The sequence below is a fragment of the Myotis yumanensis genome, unplaced genomic scaffold (assembly GCF_028538775.1).
Source record: "Myotis yumanensis isolate MYYU_CA2020_CCGP unplaced genomic scaffold, mMyoYum1.0.hap1 SCAF_2, whole genome shotgun sequence".
In the NCBI taxonomy this organism is placed as follows: domain Eukaryota; kingdom Metazoa; phylum Chordata; class Mammalia; order Chiroptera; family Vespertilionidae; genus Myotis; species Myotis yumanensis.
The window spans coordinates 201,201,803-201,225,783 of NW_027223753.1; the positions used below are offsets into that span (position 1 = coordinate 201,201,803).

At 37.3% G+C, this 23,981-nt stretch overlaps 1 protein-coding gene across 1 annotated transcript in view; it reads right to left on the bottom strand.

Moving 5' to 3' along the window:
• The window catches only part of TMPRSS15 (transmembrane serine protease 15), a 103,433-nt gene that overhangs the window by 22,922 nt on the left and 56,530 nt on the right, over nucleotides 1-23,981 (bottom strand). Inside the window, exons 15-19 of the mRNA XM_070406988.1 lie at nucleotides 21,197-21,286; nucleotides 17,807-17,932; nucleotides 15,916-16,056; nucleotides 9,992-10,102; nucleotides 9,039-9,171 (exon numbers count right to left, since the gene is read on the bottom strand). Coding sequence (XP_070263089.1) covers nucleotides 9,039-9,171; nucleotides 9,992-10,102; nucleotides 15,916-16,056; nucleotides 17,807-17,932; nucleotides 21,197-21,286 — 601 coding nt within the window. The remainder of the gene's footprint in view (nucleotides 1-9,038; nucleotides 9,172-9,991; nucleotides 10,103-15,915; nucleotides 16,057-17,806; nucleotides 17,933-21,196; nucleotides 21,287-23,981) is intronic.

Genomic DNA, 23,981 nt, shown 5'->3' on the forward strand with positions numbered 1-23,981 from the left:
AAAACAAAATCTGGACAAATTTAAATTGGAAAAAACATTGAAAATTTATTTAGAAATCAGTTTTTATCTAGCATCTATTTATTACACACCTACCATTAGCATTGCCCTATGATGGGACTGACGGGTATATATTTACCATAAGCCTATTACAGATAAAGGAAGACTAGAGACAGAGCCTTAAGAATAAAGAACATAGTAAATTAAGAATGTATTTAAAGAATAAAGAATTTAGTAAATGCTAATTATTCTGCCCTGGTTTGCTCAAATACTGATCCTTAGGGATGTTTTCACTATCTGGGTGAGAAAAATAGAGATTACATATGCACATGAAAACACACACACACACACACACACACACATTATCTTATATTCTGAGATTGTCCTCTCTACATTTTTATTCTCAAACTTTCCATGAGAAAATAAACTGCAGTGAATGGTACAGATATGTTGTTTGGGGTTATTTGGGATAATTAGACAAAACCTTCTTTTAGAAAAAACAACAAAGTAATCACATAATTAAATAAATTTTTGCAGGAAATATTGATATCAGCAACCGAGGAGTAGAGAACACAGTCTATCAGTTCATGTGAACATTTCCTGCAGTCAGTGCTGGGTGTCAGAACTGGGAAATTAATTTGAGACAGACCACCTGCATTTGAAATCCTGCCAAGGTGAACTCATCCTTTTTTTGGGCTGAACACAATTTATTCCAGGTTGTATTCACAGTAAACAGAACATAAGTGGCAAAATTTTTTTTAAATAACTTATTTTTTTATTTTAAGAAATAATGGAGTCCTAGCTGGTTTGACAGAGTGTCGGTCTGTGGACTGAAAGGGTCCCATGTTCAATTCCGGTCAAGGCACATGCCTGGGTTATGAGCTTGATCCCTAGTAGGGGACCTTTAGAGGCAACCAATCAATGACTCTCTCTCATCATTGTTGTTTCTATCTCTCCCTCTCCCTTCATCTCTGAAATCAATAAAAATATATTTTAAAGAAAGAAATAATGGAAATAATAAACATACATTTAAAATGTGCTTGGCAAAATAAAAGGTTAGCAATTTTATGCGGTCACTCTTTGAAAAACAAATCTCAGAACTAAAAACTTAAACTGTTAAGAGAGAATAGGTTATATTAAGTTCTGCGAATATTAAACATGCAACTAAATCCTTGACTCAGTTTCTTTTTCTTGCAAGGAAATTAGTTGTTAATTTTCAGAGAGGCACTCTGTCCAGATGACAACTAGAGGTGGCATATTTTAAATCCTGAAAACGGATCCAGCTCTGCAGATTCAGATAACTCCATCACATATTTGCATAGCTCCCGGAAATCAGGAGTTTGGTATCACATAGAAAAGCCCAGATAGCACTGCTTTTTTGACATGCTAATGCCTCCTGACTACCTACTTCTAAATCTTTATTTCCATTTTTATAGGCTGTGCACCCACACAGGGCTCCCTGGCTTCAGAGAAACCTTATTCTATATGAGTAAAAAAGCACACAGATGCAACTCATTATTATTATTTCTGAGGTTGTATCCCGAGTATATAAAAATACTTATACTCACGGGTGAATTCTAGAGAGAGAGGGAAGGATACACCAAGGCGTCCTGCACAGCATTAAATCTGCCTTTCTTCTCAGGCCCTGCTTAGGTTTCGCTCTTTGTCTCGCCCCCAGACTGTTAGCTGTGATAAGCATTCCTCCCTAAAGCAGGAGCTTAGGTGGGGATGTGTGAAGCTTTGGGACACATTAAAGCTAAAAAGAATAACCGATGCTGTGAAAGCAGCAGCCCGGCACGGGAGCTCATTTCACACTCCCAAACGGTTTAAGTAATGAACTGAGCCAGGTGGGATTAGGCTGAAAAGGGTTTTTTAAAGAGAAGAATGGACGCTCCTTTTCAGATTGGAGGGCAAGAATGAGGATTGATTTGGCAGGGCAGAAGGTAGGGGAGAGCATTTTAATAGGCTAGGGATCAGTGAATTAAAAGGATTTAAGGCAAAGGGTGGCGAAGCCTCCCCTTAAGCACCAGACACATTTCAACTACAATCGCTTGTTCATTTGCCACATTGAGAGCAACACGCCTAGCACTCCCCCAGCACCGTGATCGCTTTTAGCCCACAGGTAAGCCTGATTAATTTTAGATTTTCTGACCTCGACTCTTAAAATTCTGTGGCACACAGAAGGAAAGAAATGCCAAGAGAAGAAATGATCTCCACTTAATTAATTTCCTCCTTTGTGCAACCTACTGCTAGGTAGGGAGTTAGACTTGAGTGGCTGGGGTGGGGCCAGTCCTGGGTGCCCTGAACAGGGGACAGAACAACATTGCCTTCAGACTGTCTGTCTATGCGGGGCCCAGTGGACCACCAGCAGGCAGGCTCTTCAGAGCAAGCTCAGAGGAAAACGACATGACCTCAATGTGACCTTATAAGGATCCTGGACTAATTATAATAAAATTTGCATTTTTGTTTTGACCCCACTCCCTGTTTCTTTTTTTTTTTTCTTCTGTATGCATTATGGGTAAGGGCATGCCCAGAAGAAAGATAGTTTCTGTCAATCATCCTTGAATGCAAATGTAAGTCTCCACCCAGATAATCCTTCTTTTAAGTGCAGGGGTTGGGGCCATGCACTCTTTCTCTACTGGTCCTTCCTCTCCTCGTTTGGAATATCTTCAACAAACCCCATTTTGCTTTACTTTCATTTTCATTGACCTTAAAATCTCTTGTACATCAATGAAAAGAACCGAGGTCCCAGCTGGTCCAATGGGTAACGCTACTGTATGAAGAACAAGCGGGAGATTGATGGGTTAGTCTGTAGCTGCTCTCTGTTATCTTACAGATGGAATGGTTTTGGAAAGGAAACAAACTTGGCATCTCCTACCAAAAATATGGCTGAAGAGGAGACTGTCAGAGACAGGATCTATGGACAACATCTTGGACAATTTGACCTTAATTCATTGTGTTGGCTGCCCCAAGATATTCCTCAAAGGAATATGGACTATTTAGAACTAAAATCACCAGAGAAACAGCAAGAGCAAGAAGAGCTCTCTGACTCTCCTCTGTCCCCCTAAAAGCAGGAAATAAACCTCCATGATAGATGCCCTCCCTTCGGAAGGGCTGAGAGACAACCTTGTCACAAGAGTTATACCATCCAGAGTTGGAAAGCCTGTGTAAACAAATGCCTTTACTGATTTACTATCCAAGCCCAAACTTCGTTTAGATTCCTCTCTAAGGATTATTCAAACCTGCGTAGATTCCTTTCTAATGAGCACCAACTTTCTTTGTCTTGTCAGTTTCTCACAAATTTATTGTCTAAAAAGTATAGGAAGGTGCCTGGTTTCCTCACTTCTTCAAGCTTCATTTTATGATCTGGCCATCATATTGTGACTCTCCTGTGCACAAGTATTAAAATTGTTTACTTTTCTCTTGTTAATCCAGCCTTGTGTCAATTTTATTATTTTATAACCAGTCCAGCCAAAAGAACTAAAGGAGGGGAGAGTGGGTGAATTCTCTCCCGCTTTCCAACAATTTGTAACATTGTTTTCTCAGCTGGCATTGGAGTTCATTGTTGAATAACAGGCATACAACATACACCTCCACATTTATGGTGAAGTTTTCTCAGTGCATATATTTCTTTCAATGTGTTATTATTTTATAAGGACATAGATGCAACATTTCCTTTAGAATTTAGTGTCAGGAGAAACCTGTCTTCCCTATGGAACTGGTGGCATGTGTGTTATCTCAGAATTAAAGTCACGTGATTTTTAATGTTTTCTTTTTTTGCGTGGGCTTCCAGAAATCTCAGACACAAATATTAGTAATTATGCCAACCTTGAATGTTTTATAGATTTGCCTCTTTTTTTTTCTTGGACATTATTTTCACCTAACACTCTGTTAATCTTACTGCATATATTTTTCTATAAATCACTCCCCTTTCTTTTTTTTTTTTTTTTTAAATCTTTATTGTTCAGATTATTACATTTGTTCCTCTTTTTTCCCCCCATAACTCCCCTCCTTCCAGCTCCCACCCCACCCTCCACCCTCACTCCCCACCCACTGTGTTCATCCATAGGTGCATGATTTTTGTCCAGTCACTTCCCGCATCTCCCACACCCCTTTTCCCCCCAAGAATAGTCAGTCTATTCCCTTTCTATGTCCCTGATTCTATTATAATCACCAGTTCATTCTGTACATCAGGTTATTTATTCACTTGATTCTTAGATTCATTTGTTGATAGATGCATGTTTGTTGTTCATAATTTGTACCTTTTTCTTCTTCTTCCTCTTCTTAAAGGATACCTTTCAGCATTTCGTATAATACTGGTTTAGTGGTGATGAACTCCTTTAGCTTTTCCTTATCTGTGAAGCTCTTTATCTGACCTTCAATTCTGAATGATAGCTTTGCTGGATAAAGTAATCTTGGTTGTAGGTTCTTGGTATTCATCACTTTGAATATTTCTTGCCATTCCCTTCTGGCCTGCAAAGTTTCTGTTGAGAAATCAGCTGACAGTCGTATGGGTATTCCCTTGTAGGTAATTGAGCCTCTTTCTCTTGCTGCTTTTAAGATTCTCTCTTTGTCTTTTGCTCTTGGCATTTTAATGATGATGTGTCTTGGTGTGGTCCTCTTTGGATTCCTTTTGTTTGGGGTTCTCTGCGCTTCTTGGACCTGTAAGTCCATTTCTTTCTCCAGGTGGGGGAAGTTTTCTGCCATTATTTCTTGAAATAGGTTTTCAATATCTTGCTGTCTCTCATCTTCTGGCACTCCAATAATTCTGATATTAGTCCGCTTAAAGCTGTCCCAGAGGCTCCTTACACTATCTTCACACTTTCGGATTCTTTTTTCATTTTGCTTTTCCAATTGGGTGTTTTTTGTCGAATCTTTGGTTTGATTCATGTGCTCCTCTGGTCTGCTATTGGGTATAATATTCTTTATTTCAGTCCGTGTATGCTTACTTTCTAATTTCTTTATCGTGGCATCGAGGGTCTCATTAGTTTTCGTGAGGCTCTGCACAAATTTATGGCAAGCCCTCAAAATTGCGATTCTTAGCTCCATATCCTCCATTTCTGTCATGTTTTTTTGTCTCCGCATCTTTTATGCTTTCTTGGTGCACCCCCTTGTGGTCTCTGTGCGCAGTCTTGTTCTAGCCAAGCCTTAATTGTTGTAGTTAACACTAGAGGGATTTGACCACCAGGCCGACTGGCTGTAGGAATCAGCTGTATGGAAAACGTCTGCCTTCTGAGGAGGCGCTAATCCAGCCTTTGCCTGAGGCGATCGGCAAATGGCTGTGCGCAGGGTTTGGGCGGGGCGGGATCAACAGGGCGGGCGGAGGGAGCAGTTATGGCCGCTCTCAGTCCCGTTCCCAGAGGCTCTGCTTCTCAGAACCCCGGCAGCCGCTGCAAACCTCGGAGAGAAAGCTGCCCTCAGGTTCCAACTGATGCCGGATAATCCCGCTTCTCCCGTTTGAGTCTGGGTCCCTAGAGACTCGCCCAGATCTGGAGCCCAGAGTCTGAGACTCACTCCCGACAGAAAACGACAACCGCGCCCTCAGCCACCAGCCTGCTTTGCGCGCGCACCTCGGTACCTTTGTATTTTCCACACTGCGCCGCCTCTGAGCCTCGATTTGCTGTTCTCTTTCCTTCTAGTTGTAGAGTCTCTCTTCAGCCAGCCTTCCTGTGGTTCTGGGTGATGTCCGTTCCGTCTTTTAGTTGTATTTTTGAAATGGTTGTTTGCGGCAGCGGTCTCCGGTGTTTACCTACGCCGCCATCTTGGTCTCGATCCACTCCCCTTTCTTTTGAAAAGATAATGTTATTGAAAAAGGAAGAGAATGGAAGGAAATAAGAGAGAAAAGGAGGAAGTGAATAAGGAAACAAGGAAGGGAGCAAAAATAAAGAAGAAAAATAAGAAAAGAGAAAGAAGAAAAACATTGAAAGAAAGTAGGAAGAAAATATATTAGATTTTATTAGTTGTAATCAAAATTGCTCCTGGTTTCAGAAATACAGCACTATTTAAAAGTTGAACAGTTGGAATTACTTTTTTTTAGAAGGAAAAGTGACTTCTAGTTTTTAATGGCTTAGCAAGGCAAATCAATTGCATAGTTCATTCACTGGGTAAGCGACAGGGTAGAGTGCTTAACTAAGAACTACAGTTATCACCTTAACAATCACCACTCAAGTTTCTTGCACATTTATTCTTGCATCAGTATAAAATGTTTTCTTTCATGCTTTGATCAGAGACATGAAAATGTTGTTCAAGGTACTTTTTACTCATGCATGCTATAAATGGCAGGGAATGGAAATGTTTCATTTTGAAAAGGGAAGGCTGATGAAATCTGCCTCATACGGTTTACTAGAATCTTTGGGGAATTGCGTTTTGTAGCCTATCTGCATAAATAATCTTGAGAGACCACGGTGCCTTTTTAATAAATTGACTGCTAAATTACTTTCCAGGGCACCAAACACATCATTTTAAACTCACCGAGTTGCCAGTCCAGACAAATTCTCATTAAGGCTATAACTTTCTTTCAATTACCAGGGCACTATAGAGACTATTTAATAGGTGCAGGCCCGAAGATTAAAGTCTTCGCAGAGATTACCTGACTCATTTCTGAAGAAAGCGAGTGTCTGACCTTCACCAAAAACATTGCATCAAAGGCAGTGGGATGTACTGCTTGCTTTACACACACTAAAAAAAAAATAAATAAAAATTCTAGTTCTCTGTCCCTGTCTCCAGATGGAAGGAGTGTGATTCATAGGAAATGAGGTCAGTGAACTAGAGAGGAAAATCTGGCTGGGGAAAACATGTAAATAGACAGTGCACAGTGTGTGGAATTGGCTGTCAGTCACTCAGTCCTGGCCATTTGCTAGGAGGCCTTTCCTGACATGCACAAATTGAGCAGGTTCTCCTAGAGCACACCGACTTTATCACATTATATTGTAATGATGTAGTTATGTGTCTATCCCTACCACATTTGAAGCAGAAATAATGTCTTATTCATCCATGGGACAGACACGGTATCATTGCAAATGCTTAGATTTCCGATCTGGGAGGAATCAACATGATATATTTAGTTTAGCAACTGTTAAAAAGTAATAAAATATATGTTTCCTTTCCAGTACATTCTCTCATGCAATGCAGGAATCTGTACTAGGCTATCACTCAACATATGTCATTCAAAATCACTAAAAGAAAATTTCTGTCAAAGAAGGTGTTGACCTTTTTGATCTTCGTAAATGACTCATCTTAATCCCCTATATCCTCCAGGAAACTAGTTAAGATTCGCCAACCACGGTAGAAAAAACTCTTATGTTTATAATCATATAGGGATGCTTAGAAAGGTGGTAAATTGGACCACAAGCCCCCGTGTGGTGAAAGCCCATTGTACATATCATGCGGATTCATCAGCCGTGGAAACGAGGTCAAGTTACCAATCTCCTCAGCCTACTCTACTAAGTTCCCTGGTCTGTAAGACAGCCCCTCAGCATTATTGGCGACTCTAGTAGTGGAAGGAAATGACTTCCTAGGGCCTCGCCAGTGTGAACTCACCACTGAACTGAAATCAACATTAAAGAGGGAACCTGGAATCAATACCATTTACCCAGTGCCTTGCTTAAAGTTAGAATAAGAAAAACTCCTGTCAGTTTTGGTGTTTGGTTGACTCTTCATCAAAAAACCATTATTTCCCTGTAACTCACCTGCCTTCAAGACTCTATTTGCCTCAAAGGCCCCCATATTGAAAGGGGTTTTGTTAGAAAACAAGGTACAAAGGGTTTTTGTTAGAACACAAGGTACAATGTATAACAAAAAGGATAATATATACAAAGTGCAGGAAAATTCCAACTAATAGGCACAAACCAAACTGATAATTATTTACATAATGGATGATGACACTCATTTCCTCCTCTTGATAGAGACTGACTTTCTATTGAGCCTGACATCACTTGAATGAGGCTTGGAGTTGGGGAGTTCCCATTCTAAAGGACCAGCACTGTAGGAGGTAAAGGGAGTTGACAGCTTTCAATCCAATTGTAAAAAGTTATGGAGCATTTCTGACACTGACTGGAGCCTCGACACATTTTCCTGTTGTAAAATATGTCTACTAGGATGTGGTTGCTAGGCACTTGACAATAATATAGAGTATAACTCTCCCAGTCTACTGTAGACTAGCCATTATGGGTTACACGAAGACCTTACCATTATACTGATGGTATTTCTAGTGGAAAATATGTTTCGGGTTAAAAAAATAAACATTTGAAAATAAATTTTAAAAATCTGTGTTGTATAGCATGAAGACTATTATACGACTTATTAATCCATTAGAAAGAAGGGCCCCTTATGAGGAAAGCAATCAATTATATTTTTTTATGAATTAGGAAAAGCTGAGATAATTGCCAAATGCTGAGAGTATTTGTAGATGTGCACTAAAATTATATCTCTTTGTAACTTTATCTAATCTTTTAGAACAAATTAGAAAACCATTCTCCGGTTCAGGGCAGAAAAAAATGACATAATTGGACAACTTTTGAGATACTTTTGACATACTTTTTGGGAAAGTCTTAAACTTTTACATATCTTTTCTCATAACAATTACACTGCTACAAATTTTCCAAAACAATAACAAAAGTATTGTAAACATGTTACAAAGATATAGGAAAAGTATGTTCTCTGCATGCTTGTAATTAGTTATATCTATTATGATATAGCATAAAATGAAATATTTAATTTCTTTAAAATAATAATCTATAGATAGATTTAATGATATCAGAAATATGCATGTATGAGTAGGCTATAAAGCAGAACATAATGTATTAGGTCGCATGATTTTATAATCTTTCTACATACTTATATTTATGACATATTTATTGAAAAGCTATCAACAGTGGAAGACATTTTGAGAATGGGATAATCAAGATTTTTTTCTCCCTTTTGCTCATGTGTGCTTTCTAAATTCATAAATTCCATACATTTTAAGTATCTTAATAAACCTAGTTTGATACCAAATCAAAAGTCTGAGAATCTCAAAAAGAGAGCTGAGTAGAATTACTTACCCTAGTCCCAGCAGCTGACAAACATCATTTGAAATCTGTGTGGTCCAGTTCTCAGCACAAGCTACATGCCACGTGCTCTGGATCCTGAACTGCACCAAACCATTGTTGCTCTGCGTGCCATTGAAGAGACGCACTAAAGAGATTAGACACAGGGTCATTTTGACCTAAGTGGATAAAAGTAAATGATGGATTCTGAACTAAATGTGCAATGTTCTTAATATTTAGAGTTTAGAGATTGGTTGTAATGTTTCTTAAGAGCATGTTGAAAGGCCCAAGTTGAAAATACAAATTTGGTGGACTTAATTTTCCTCTTTATATAACAGTTTTCTCTTGGCTGAAATAGAGCTAATTCTTATATGTTAAGATTGTTTTTGCTGCACTTAGTTACAGTGCATGGCACAGAATAAGTAGCATTCGATATTTGCTGAGAAACAAAAGGAAAACATAATAAAAGTAGCCATTACTCATGATATTATAGAGATTTGGAGTGGGGCTGGACTCACTTAGACTCAATGCAGGAGTAGTAGATTATGAAGAAACAGGGATGAAAGAACCATGTCTAAGAAAATCAGTTATAAGTAAAGATGAGGGTGCCTCTATGTATAGGCAATGCTCAGAGTATGATCTTCAATAGGAGTGGTGCTCAAGTGCCTGGCGTGGGCTATTGTCTCTCTGTGGTATTTTATGCTTTCTCCCTAAATACGGGTTGTCTCTGACTTAGCTATTAAGTGTAGTAAATTTAAACAAAAAATAAATAATTGGGGCCTGCATTTTAACTTTTCTCTTACCTAGAGTGGGAACAGAGGTGCTGACATCATTGGGCGATGTCCATATTCCGAAACATTAAAACATGTCGTAAGAAACACATTCATAATCTTCCTTTCACATTTGTAGAACCCAAATTTAGAGGCAAAAGTGATAAAAGTATTTTCCTAAAAGTAAAGCATACATACCACAGTGTGCTTCATCAGAGCCATCCTGACAGTGTGGAAGACTGTCACAGAGATTGACCAGGGGAATGCATTCTCCATTCTTACACTGAAAACTGTCTTCCTTGCAGGGCTCTACGGGAAAATAATATTTATTGTATAAGATAAAGCAATGACAAATAGAGGATTGTGGAGTATCCACCCCATTTCTGTCCCTTTAATCAAGCCCTTTTAAGCAGCACATGGTTGAGCTAGCTTTGCTATTGAATAAGACTATACACTTAGATGCTCAGAATGTCTCAGAAAGAATAGGGTCAAAGCCACTGATAGGACTTGAGAAGACTGTGGACAGAACCTTAAGCATCTCCTTGGCGTCAGAGCATGGGTCATGACACACCGCTGCCTCACAATCTTTGTTGATCTTTCTTCAATAAATTCCTCCATCCCAAAATGAACATACAAGCAACAACCATTGGAGTGTTACCCAAGCAGAGAAAGAACTCTTGGCTTCACCGTGAAAATGATACCTCCAAACCTTTATTTTATAGATGGTTGCCTTTGGGTGGGACCAAAGTTAGACCAGGCTGGAAACTCAAAGTATAGCCAGATGGGAAAAAGTAGTAAAAAAAGAAATGGAAACTCTGCAATAATGTGAAAGGAATTTTGGGTGTTGAACTCCAAATGCAGCGATAGAGTCATAGAATGTGCTCAGCACATGAAGAAATAGGAGAAAAACGAAGAGATTGGACAAGAAGGAACTAAGAAGTTCTGGAGGCTGGAGGTGGTTTCCAGAGTTTGAGTTATGCAGAAATACATCTACTGGAAACATTCATTCTTTGAAAGGAGTGGGTGCTGCTGTTTCCTGGAATTGTTTGTTTGGTTTTAAGGAGACATCTGTAATCTGACACAGAGAGAAGGGTTTGCTTCCCTCAAGGTGTTTTTGAATTATAGCTTAGGAGGCATAGCTACATGCTGGTATCAGGGTCTCTGTGGGGGACCACGTGGGATTTGGAAGGAAGATGGTGGTTGGGTATGGAGGGGCCTGATGCCTCTTTCCCTGCACTGCACATGGACAGGCATGATCAGTAAGCCAGAGCATTTGATAAAAATAAGGAAGAGGGAAACCTGCATTTTAAAAGTTATAAGAGAAAAGTAATCATAAACTATTATATTGTTTTCAAGGAGACACAATTTAAGTGAAAATGGTTTCAAAGCTAAATTGTACTAATCTCCACACACTTTCTCAATTTATTACGACCAAATGTAACAGCACTTGAAAAGAATCATTTGTGTTGTTTTAGAATCTAGGTTGAAGCCCCAAATCTGAGAGCACTGATAATACTATTGTGCTCTAATAAAGAGAGTTACTATAGTTATAGTATACTTACTAAAAAACAAAACAAAAAACTGGTCCAGCAACTATCAATACCAATCACCTATTTCAAGTTATTTTAGAAAAATGATTAGAGTTTCTTTTCCTAAAAAATAGTATACATATAATTATCGAGGTGGAGTACTTTCAAGTGGGAGAGGGGAATATGGTGCCATTCAGCACAGCAAGTGAGGGGTGCTCCAACACAACCAATTTGTATTCATTGAACATTCAATGTATTCATATTAATATACTAAATACATTTTATTTGAAGTTGAACGGTGGTTAAACCATGGGCTTAGTAATCATATGACCTTGGTTTGATCTGCAATTTAGCCATTTCCTTTTTATTTATTTTTGACCTGGAACAAATAAATTAAAATCTTTCTGAGAATCAGTTTCCTTGACTCCAATAAAAACAACTCTTATTTATGTCTTAATTGTATCATGAAAGTTAGTTAAAAAAATAAAATGTATTTAGCATATAAATACATTGAATACTTAATAAATAACATCCTTAACAGCAAAAATAGTAACATTTAAAAGTCATCCTTTGCATTAATAATTTTAAGTTAATATTTTTCTTCCAGATGCCAACTGTATTTCTTCCCCCTCCAGATAACCGTATACACAACAAGAAATCATACCTAATCCATTCCTCTGGTATCTTACAACAATAATTGGAGCCATTTGCATACCTTATTTTCAACTTTGAAAATTTATGTTTTTTCAACCCAAATCTAAGTTATCTTAATAAAAAAATATTTTAAGGAAGACATGGCCTGGCTGGTTATTTCTACAAATCTTTGCCCTATGAGAGAAGTAGGTTATTTATATCAAATGTAATACTATTAAGGGGGTTCTTGTAAATGTAATTATCAATTTGTTTCATGAACACATATTTTTAACCAGATTAGTGAGATAATAAATGGGTGAAGACAACTAAATATTCTACAGGCAAACATTAATATTTTAGTTAACTTTATATTTTATCTTTCTAGTATTAATTCTCTTTTAGAAAATGGAAGGTTTAAAACTTGGTGTACATGTGTTTATATTTCCATATTTTATTTGAAATCTGTACTTTAATATTTATTATATTTATTTAAAAAGTTGATGGCCTAATTACATATCTATGATCAAATATCTTAATATACTTATAGAATGTTAGTCACCACTAGTTATTTTTAAATTATCTCATTACTGTGTTTTCATAGCTTGTTAAAGTCATTATGTAAAATCATTATGTCTCAATGCCAGTAATTTAACATAGATAAACTGATTGATAATTTTACTCTTTTACTAGTATAGTCAAGTTTTATTTAATTGGAAAAACGCATATTTGTTGAATGGAAGTTTAAATATCTGAACTAAAATATGAATAAAAACATTTGTAAAGATTTGAAAATTGTAATTGCTTTTTGTGCTCTAGTGAAAGATGTTAAAGGTTATATGCTAGGAGTCTAGAAAAATGAACTTGTATCTGTAAGAGGAATGCATTGAATGAAAAATTGCTGAATGGGGCAAAATGGTCTATTGTTACTGAACTGACTAGAAGTAATGAATTCTGAGGAGATGTCTAAATAAACTCTTTAAAATTTTCTTTACATGCATGAGTTGGATTCTTATTCTTTTCAACAACATATAGCAGTTCAGCTTCATTTAGAAGTCTTTAGTTCGAAAGTTTAATTCTCTGTGGTCTCTGAAATCTTATTTCTGATCATTTTATACTCATAGTGGTGAGAGAGAGAAAAATACTGCTAAGAAATGAATTTCCCCATATCCTTTTTATGAAGTCTCCAGTAACCCTGCCTCATTTAGTCAACATATGCTTGGTTTTGGATGAAACTGAATTGATCTCTAAGGCACATGCCCCATAATCTAGAGAGGGCTCTAAACCTTCAATGTAATCAGCTGCCACTTCCACAATTGCCTGATAAGTACGGCTAAATTCCAAATGAAGACTCTTGATATCAGAAAAGAGCAACAAGGGGACATTTGTGGGAGACCGATCCTAATAAATCTATACTTCATACATTCCAGGTGAATGTAACTGGAAATGTTAAAAACAGGATAAAGGAGATACAAAAACATGTCATATAATTGTTTTACATTTCAAATACAGACTTTGGAAGTTGTCCCAAAAATATCTCAGAAGATAAATGAAGCACAAAAATGCTGAACATTTATGATAGCCCTTTTACACTCTTCCCAAAATGACCAGCCAAGCAGAGCACCAATATAAACAGATATGTGTGCCCAACCCCTCTTTCCATTACCAGCTTGATTATCTTCTGCTGCCAATTCCCTGGTCCTATAATTGCTTTTCAGTTTTTTTTGGCGTTAAAAATCTCTCTGGGAGAAGATTGTGCTGATGACAACTCAATCACTCAATTTTCTGCTCCCCAGCAGCATCTGTCCCGTGTCCAGGAGGAATGAGAAAACACATTCCCAGCATACTCACCACACAGTGACGGTCATGGAAGACTCTGCTCTAACTTCAATCAAGGGAATTTTCTCTAAATGATTTACTTCCTAAATGACATCATCATAGCAGCTGAAATCTAGCAAAAGGGCAAACAAATATAACCCACCTCCACACCATAAAATCCGGTCTCTATTTTGTGTTGGAAGCAATAGTTTATTCTCTCTTGGCTTTTATCATGAATAGAAATTGCTTATATTTTTCAAAATCCTTGGTGGGGTATTTATCTCATTATGAAACTCTGATAAAAACCAGTGGCTGTAATATTTTTTAATAGGAGAGATTTATTGCTGTCTGCCTTTTCGCTACTTATTCTTTTTCCACTTCTTTCTTCCCTCCTCACTTAAAATTTAAAATATGGGTTTAAAGACTAACCATCTCTAAAATTTTGTTTTTAGAGGCTTTCTCTGGTGCAGGTGGTGGAATGGCCTATAATCATTTCAATTGTTTGGAGTTCTGAATAAATTTTCTCCCTTTTGGTTAGAAATATTTTTTTATAGTTCAGTTGGTTTGAATGTTCACCTCCATTTCTTTGAAAATATAATACTTCTTTCAAAAGTTCTTTCCATGACATTATTCTTAGAAAAAAGTTGGGAGCCCCTCCCCTCTGATACAATAGGTATTAGGTATTTGCTTGCTCTATTTGAAGATACTTTGCAGAACTGAGCACATAATTCAATATCATTCATATGCCTCTACATTTTTTAATGCAGCAGTTTCTCCTTAAAGACTTAGAAATATCACTCTACTGTTTTAAGTGTTTATCATCAAATTAGCAACATATAAAGCTTGCTTAACTTTTGACTCAAAGTCTTCCTTTTGAAATTTCAAAATTTAAACAAGAAGTTACAGCACTGACCTGTTTATTATTTTTTTACAGCCCACAGTAACATTTCGTGATTTTTATGTCACTTCAATCATATCCAGGATTTATAAAAATTTCCCCCATTATACCTTTCACTGTTAGCTTTGATTGGTTCTTTCCCTTTAGAAATGCCTATTGTTTTCAAATTGTGGCTTTATGTTTTTCCTGCACATCCATTATAGACTCTCACAATTGTCGCTTCTAGTCAGGGGGAGGGTAGATAAAATACAGGTCAATTTTCATATTCGCTACAAAGCTGAAAGCATACAGCTTTCTGTGATGCAGTCACAGGTCCAGGCCAGGTGTGAGTGGAGGAACAGGTATTAGCACAGATGGATGTGGGATTGGATAATAGGCCGGATGAGGATCAAAGCTCCCACCCTACCTCTTTTCTAGACATTCTAATTAAAGACAAACTGGCCATGCTCTCTTAGGGAAGGGAAAGATAGATGGAGGCAGTAACCTGTATTCTGTCTTTCTGATGTATTTGCACCCAGAGAACCACAGAGTCGTGGGCAGTAGCATAAGAAAAATCATAGTCCAAGAGGAGCGGCAAGTGAGAAAAAGTTCCCTGTGGATTGTTGAATGCAGAGAGTTATATCATAGATGAATATAAAGGTATAGATGTATCCATGATGAGCAGGCAGGAAACAATTTTTTTCTTTATCCCCCTGCTAATTATGACATGAATGTAATAAAAATAGAAGGTTAGGAGGTTGTGCATACCAGCAAAAATCAGCATCAAATTCCTTCATTCTTCATAGAACTGGCTTTACCCTGCTTGTCTCTAAGAAGTTAATGATGTTAATCTTTTAATTGGATGTTGTTGGCATTCAAACAGCTCACTTGCCTGTCTCCCTGCTGTTCTCTAAAAATGCTCTTGGCAAAGGGTATGTGACAGACAGTCCTCCTTCCTCACAGTGCCAACAACCCCATTTTTAACATTTAAAATGGCCCACTTCAGTGAATAAAATCCACTGACTCTTCACACAGCAGCGAAGGGCCAAATAGATTTATTGAAAAACAATGTGGATTCCTGCTTTGAACATATTCAGGTAGTAGTTAAATAGATGTAAAGGGAGGAAGGAAATCTTTGTTAAAGATGAGGAGAATGAGTGTTTTATAGAACGCAAACATTGAAACGTATTTAGGCCTTGAAGTCCTACATGCTTTCATCGTTTTGCTCCAAAAGTTACAATGCAACACGTAATTCCAAGTACACTTACCTGGAATCCCCAAGCCATAGCCGGTAGTGAAGTTGGCTTTAAACCCTCTTTGCGTCAGTGCTTTGTCAGTGATGAAAAGCACAGTCATTCTGTTGGTGGTTGAAAACACATCCTTTACTGGGCCAGGTCCTGTGTACACAGCTGCTCCAAAGGAAAACAAGAGAATCGGTGAGATGATCTTTTGGGTCTAGAAAGAAATATATCCATTTTCTCCGTTCTGTGCAATGTGTACATTCTTCTACATTCTGGGCACTGCTTCTTGGAAGCCAACTTCTCTAATGATCTTTTCCAATATTACTTGAGGTTTCTGTGGCTCTATAATTTATTGACGAATTACTCATTACATTCTCTGGCTGACTAGCACCACTACTATTCAAGCTCATGGTATACCAGAAAAATGGTTATTTGGATGCTTCTAAAGACTGTTATGAAACAGTGGAGAATATAGTCTCCCTTAATAACTTCATCCAAACTTATTTGACATTTTTTGTGAGTGGAATCATTCACCTAATCTGAAGGATGGATTAATTAGAAACAGATTATATAAATCTAAATGGTAGTTTTCAATTTTTTTTTGCAATAATCCCTGTGATTTGGGGGTTGCATAAACAATGAAATACTCTTTACTAAACATTAAAGGCTTAAGCAAATTAAAAATACATTCATATTATTAAATAACTTATATTTTGGATCCCTGAAAGCAATTCTGTTTCAAAAGAACTGTTTGCCTACAAATGTGAAAACTAGGATTCTGAGATCTTTCAGGAATTATTACTTTTCAATAATTTTTGTGCATATAAGTGATGAAATGATAAGAAATGATTTTTCTTAGATCATGAGAACACTGAAGTTCTTATTAGAAGGACAATATGAGGAAAATGTTTTTATAATTGTACATAAGAAAATCACATAGGAAGTTCCTCAATTCTTCCTAGCACTGACCTCCGGGCCTTACTGTTTGTTTCATTGCTTATTTGTCCTGCGTGTGGATCTCAAGAGCCTTTCACAGGAAGCTCTCAGTCTAGAACTTTGTGGGATTTTGCAGAAGAAACCCATGTAATGGGTGTTGGATTAGTATAACTAGGGAACCCTTGCCACCACACTGCCCCTTCATTACTGTGGAAAGTGCCCTCTATAGTCTTCATTCAATGGTCAAATTTTCATGTGATTGCAAACTGATTGCATTGGGCCAGATTTTATAGAAAATGGTTTAAGTGAGTCCAAAGCACAGTTATAAAACACTTTTACTTGTGAAGTGTGTTGTCCATGCATTCCAGTTGACCCATTACACATTTTTATACTTTAATATATGCCTTAGCTAGAGATACAGCTCTCTCAAAAATTGGTAGTAGTTAAATAAGATATCAATATAAGATATATTATATTTGACAGATAGATTTTTATTAGATTAACATGTATTTTATAGTCTAGGTACAATAATTTCCTTTAGAATAGTACATTTTCCCCACATTTATTTAAAAATTACTGATCAATAGATTGTGGGGGAAAACCAACTTTGGTCAGATTTTTAATCATTTTTAGAAACTTATTAGAAGCAGCTAGTACTAAAGACAAAGACAATTAAACTAATAATGAATGCAAAAAATAAATAAAATAAAATAATAATGAATGCAATTTGTTTTGTTAGTTTGATATGAAATAAAATTTGATATAATAGCTATCTTTGCGCACCTGATGTGCACACAATGCATAGAAAACTGCATAACAGGTGTCCTTAGCTCTTAGTCTCCAAGGTGTAATGCTTATTGTAGGGAATTAACACCTGCTAGTAGCAACTAAAAGCATGATTACGTTTATTGAGAAATGCTCTCTCCATCAGTCCAACGTCTTGAGCCAAACAACCATCACAATATTTAAACTGCAGACTTACCTAAGAACAAGGACTCATTTCCTCCACCATCTCTGATTTCAACTACATCTGCAATATTTTCTAAGTCAAATTCTTGAAAATGAAGTTGGATGTTCTTTCCCTTTTGTGCATTTAAATTCCAAACACCTGAAAAGTAGTAAATAATAACACTTAGTTTAGAACATGCTTCTTTTTATTTTTCTTAATAGCTAACTCTCTTGAGAATTTCAAATCACTTTCAAGTAATTTTTTTCTATTTTATGAAAACCAATACTCCAAACTGCTGTTTTTTCTGTGTATGTGAGGAAATATATTGGTCTAGTTATGAGTATTTATAGTAAAGTTTCAGTAAAATTTGAAGTGATTTACTGAAACTGAATTTGTTTTATTTTATATAAAGTGGCATACTTTAATCAAAGCTTACACATAGTATTTTGCTCCTACAATCTACTAGTACATTTTATAAACATCAAATATATTAATATTCTAGTTTCATTATCTTATTTCTCATGATTCATTTTAGAGGAAAATGGGGTGATTAAAATGCAATTTGTAGGACAAGGAATCTTTGCTATTTCTTTAAGTGATTTTGCCATTATTTAAACATGTTGTTTACTGGTAGTTCATTTTGAAAAAAAACAACCCACACAAAAGAACATTACCAGCCTTAGTATCAATAAACACTCCTTGTTCTTTATTGATTCCTTAAACAATTTATTCTTTAGATTCCGTTCTAGGTCCTTTCCTCATTTTGTATGTGTTCTTATTCACTCGTAAGAAGATCATTTCTTGGACGTAGTAATGACTTCCAGTTTTTATTTTCTGCACTTTTCTTCTGAAGTAGAAACATTATTTATTGTGTATGAATGTATGTATCCCAAACTCATATGTGTAATAAATAGAATACGGAGTTATTTCCTCCCTAAGCTCATTTCTCTTCTTATCCTTCCTATCTCAGTAAATGGCACCACTAATCATTCACTCACAGTTGTCTACATCAGAAACCTCTGCATCTTCCTTGACCTCCTCTCTCCTACCACAGCCAATCAATCACCCGGGCCAGCCAATACCATCTCCTCAATCCCTTGGTCTCATTTACTTCTGAGTCCCCATTGCCACTCCCTGAGTTTAAGTCACTTGTTTTTCATTATCTAATTGGTGATGCTGATGGCTCTCTTCCCTTGCCGTCTATCTCTGATCCTACAAGCCAGATGGATTCATCTAAAATGCAAGCTTGATTTTGCCACTATTTTCACGTGAACCATTGGAAGTCTCCCCAGTGCTCTCAGAATGAAATCCAAACTGCTTAACATGATGCAAGATTCCTTCCCTCCCTAATTTCATTTTTTCTGCTCCTTAATTTTGCTTGAAGATTCAAGAAAAAAAATCATGTCGCCTAACCTCTGAACTTCCCATGTGTTACATACCTTTCATGTCCCTCCATACCATTCTGCCTTTGTCCTCATTATGACAGTACCCTGGGTATTTTGTAATCCCTGACATTTTATCTGAAACTTCCTCTAGGATGAATTATGTTTGTTTCTTCTTTACTTACTTCAGTGCCTAACAAATAAAGTGCTCAGTATATGTTTGTTGAATAAATCAATACATTTAATAGATTTCTCCAAATTGTTCTTTCAGTGTTCCGCCCGTTTTCAGATTTTTCAAAGCATTACTTTGTACAAGTGATATGTTTAAAAGATGTCTTCAGTGTGAATTGGAGATGATAATCTCTGGTTCCCCAAACAAGTCAAATTAAATTAATGGCTGTTTATTATTTTTAAATCAGATATCTCCCTAAAATAGTGACTCTATTATTCTATGAAAGTGATATTTATCTCTGGATAATTTGAAGCAAGAACAGTTGACATTTTCTAACAGCACATTTTTCACTGTCATGGGGCCATTTCTTTCACTGGTAGAAGTCTCTGTTTCGATCCATGGTGCTAACCAGGTGTGGCCATGGGAAAAAACATGTCTTTTTCTCCCACCAAAGTGGATTCTTTGTAGGAGGAGCTGGGAACTGCATCTTTAACACAATCTCTATCCAGCTCTAATGAATTTCTCCATTAGGAGTAATGATTTATAGATAGAATTTGTGCAGTTTCAGCTAACCCATCTTCTCACTAGACTTAGATTTTTTTTTTAGTAATTTTTATTTTTATTACTATTATTATTATTATTATTATTACTAGGGGTCTAATTACATTACTCTAGCTGCTTAATTGGCTTTAGGCTATAACTACAAAAGGTGAGGATGTACAATTGACTCTTTGCTGTTTATACTTTTCACTGACTTTATCCTATGGAATTGCCACCTTGTTATATACTCCATAGGCATCATATGTATAATCAAAGAGAGTGACTAAGAGAGTGGTATCTGGCCCTGGCCGTAGTGGTTCAGTTGGTTGGTCATTGTCCCATGTATCAGGAGGCTGCCGGGTCAATTCTCAGTCAAGGGCACATGCCCAGGTTGTGGCTCCACCCAATCCCTGGTGGGGGTTGTGCCGGAGGCATCAGTTGATGTTGCACTCTAGCATGGATGTTTCTCTCTCTCCCTCTCTAAAAAATAAATAAACTATTCTTTTTATTTTTAAAGAGAGAGAGCAGTACCTGGAGTAAGGCTGGCTCTTTCACTTACTGACTTGATTCCCATTTTAAATTTGAGAAATATAATAGTAACTAGAGGCCCGGTGCACAAAAATTTGTGCACTCGGGGCGGGTGGGGGGGGGGGGGTCCTTCAGCCCGGCCTGTGTCCTTTCGCAGTCTGGGATCCCTCGGGGGATGTCCACCTGCTGGCTTAGGCCCGCTCCAGGGGGGATCGGGCCTAAGCTGGCAGTAAGACATCCTTCTGGCAGCCCAGGAGCCCTCGGGGGATGTCCACTTGCCAATGGGGAGCAGGCCTAAGCTGCAGTCGGACATCCTTAGCGCTGCTGAGGAGGCGGGAAAGGCTCCCACCACCACTGCTGTACTGGCAGCCATCAGCCTGGCTTCTGGCTGAGCAGAGCTTCCCCTGTGTGAGCTCACTGACAACCAGGGGCAGCTCCTGCATTGAGCGTCTGCCCCCTGGTGGTCAGTGTGGGTCATAGTGACCAGTCATTCCCAGTCGTTCTGCTGTTAGGGTCAATTTGCATATTATCCTTTTATTATATAGGATAGCACCTGCTTGAAAGAATTGTTGTGAGAAGTGACTGAAAAAATTATATTAAGCACTAATAGAGCACCTGAAATAATTGCTTAAAATAGCAATTTATTATTGTTATTCTTGTCGTTATCATTATATTGAGCAATCTCATAAATGTAGATGTATCCAGATGTAACACCTTTGTAATCTACTTTGCTGCCTCAAGGGGACACTTTGATAAATACAGTACAGTTGTTTGCCATGGCCTGGAAAAGAGATGACTCACAGGTAGCCTGATTAGGGTAGTTGTCTGGAAAGTTCATAGAAGTAAATGTTGTATTTGGCTCCCACAGTTCAAAAGGTCCTCCACAGTCCGCTGGAAAGGAAGATGATGAAAAGTCATTAGTAATGTTAATTTCAGGGAGATAATACTATTTGCTAGAAAATTTCCAATTACATTTCTTGGTTTTGACAGATACATTTTAGAGTATGTGAATGGGAAAATCTTGCAACTTAAGTATAGGAAAAACACAAGCAAACAGGTCTCTTTACTGAAGAATGTCACAAAACCTTAAATATTCCACTGTTCTTTGTGGAGGGCATAATAGTGTATAGCATTTTCCAGAATTATTTGGCCAAGAAAATAGTTTTGCTGAATGTATTTCATAAACAGACTGCATGAGTAAGGTGTCAGTCCTCTGCAGTAGAGAAGAAAATGATCACATTGGAACAAATCTTATATCTGCCACTCTCTTATGAGAAGGCTCATAAATCACTAATCTTGCCATTTTTCTTTTTTCTACTTTTTTTGGGGGGGCATGCAGAGGGGAAGCCTCACCATCCTGTTTATTGAGGCTTTTGACTGTCAGTAAAGGGAGATAAACTGAAACTCCACTTGCTTAATAATTGCCATAAAGTGGTCTGTTACCCAACACTGTCCCGGAGACAAGTTAGGATTGAGCTTAATGCAAATGTATTAGCAAAAGAGAGCCCAGATTTTCATTTAAATGTATGATGCTTTAAGTAGGTAGGTTAAATTTATAATTCTTATATTGCATACTTATATTGTCATCTTCTTGCTTATTAGAAGAAAATTCTAATGTAACAATTCATAAACTACTGTTAGTATCCCAATTCTTATTTTTATTATCATGTTACATTTACGATCAAAAGAATAAGAGTAACTTAATTTGAAAAATATGGAAAACCAGGATAAGTATATATTTTCTTATCATTAAAGCAGGCTCTCCACGGGAATTATTTACTCCCAATAAGATAGAAATCAGATTACAGGAGGGATGATTAAACATCTCTACACCTATGGCAATGCCTCAGTCATTCCCTCTTTTTTTCATCCATCTTTTATATATCATCTGTCTTATTTATGCAGATTCTTGGAAAGTCATGTGCATCTTCCAAATATGTCTGCAATAAGCCTCTTAGATTTGGGTTCATGATGTACCTGATGGGACAGAGAGGCAGCGGCTGTAGCTTGAGAGCAGCATCGTTGCCAACCTATCATGTTCTGCAGGATGGCAGGACCTGGTCTACCTTACATCCCCCCTGGGCCAGGCTTGTCTGAACCCAGATGAGCTTAGCAAGAATAATAAAACTTCTTACAAAAATTATCTTTTGCAAAATGTTTCTATAAACATTGTCTCACTTGAGGAAAGAACATGGGTATTTGGGAAGATGTATTAGGGCTGGTGGATTAATATTGTCTCTCACACTGGTGTGGCTCAGTGGTTGAACGTTGACCTAGGGCACATGCCCGGGTTACAGGCTCGATCCCCGGTGTGGGGCATGCAGAAGGCAGCTGATCAATGATTCTCTCTCATCATTGATGTTTCTATCTCCCTCTCCCTCTCCCTTCCTCTCTGATATCAATGAAAATATATCTAAAAAATAAAATAAAATAGTCTCTCTGAGTTAGTTATCTGTCTGGTCAAGACTTGGCTTTCTCATATATAAAATACATATATATTAGAGATTTTCAAGGTTGTTTTAAAAATCAGACATAATTTATGACAATTGCCTACATATTACCTGGAATATTCAGTATTGGTTTTCAATGCATACTTGTAAATTAGGTAACTACTGTTTCTATTTTAAATGGATGACTTGAGCATTTGAGATATTCGATTGCTTGTTAACGCTGTGTACATTCACTTAGTGTCAAAGTCAAAACTTCAACTCAGTTAATCACAAGTTCATCCCACAGCACGTTCCTATCTCCTATTGGGTTGATTAAACTCTGAATCATTTTGACCATCTGGTCTGAGCCACGGGCAGAGTTTAGACCGAGCCTCGGTAAGTGGCGCTTGATGTGCATATGACATATTCTTGATGGGTCTAGACAGAGAAGGAGGGAAGAAGGGGACATAAATGAAAGCACTAACAATCAAGGTCGATCATGAATAGATCAGAAGGGAGGAAAGCCCTGTACACAGGACACAGAAGAAGGTATCTGAGACATAGAAAGAGTGATAATGGGAATAAGGACAGGTTTCCCCCTGGAAAGGGTGAGAGAGAAGCTGAGGAAATGGATGCTCCCACAGCAGCATTCCTCTCCTTGATTTTGTGAATAATTGTCTTGCAAAGGTTTCTGTAGAAGAATCTACTACAACCTCTTAACTCTCATTCACTTAATTTTAATGAATCTAAGTGCCATGAATTTCCTTCAATTCACAATGAAACCCAGGGAGAAGAGAGTGTAACTGTAGAGACAAAAACAAACAAACAAACAACAAAAAACACTGCAGAGTAAAGATCGGATAAACCAGTTCTTCCTACTTAATAAGTTCAGCCATGGTCAGTGTGGCTAGTGGGGTTTTTGTTTTATTTTGTTTGTTGTTTTTGATGATCATTCTCATTTTCTCTTCAGGGAATAGAAGAATTTCAAAATCAGCTACTCCTACTGGCTGACATTTTAGAGACTGTATTGAATTTTCACATAACTAAACACTTAACAGTACATTATATGTCAATGAGTAGGTAGGACTTAAATAAACATACACCCAGAACCCAAATGTTGCCCAGTGTAGCTGTTAAGCTGTCAAGGCAGGCAATTT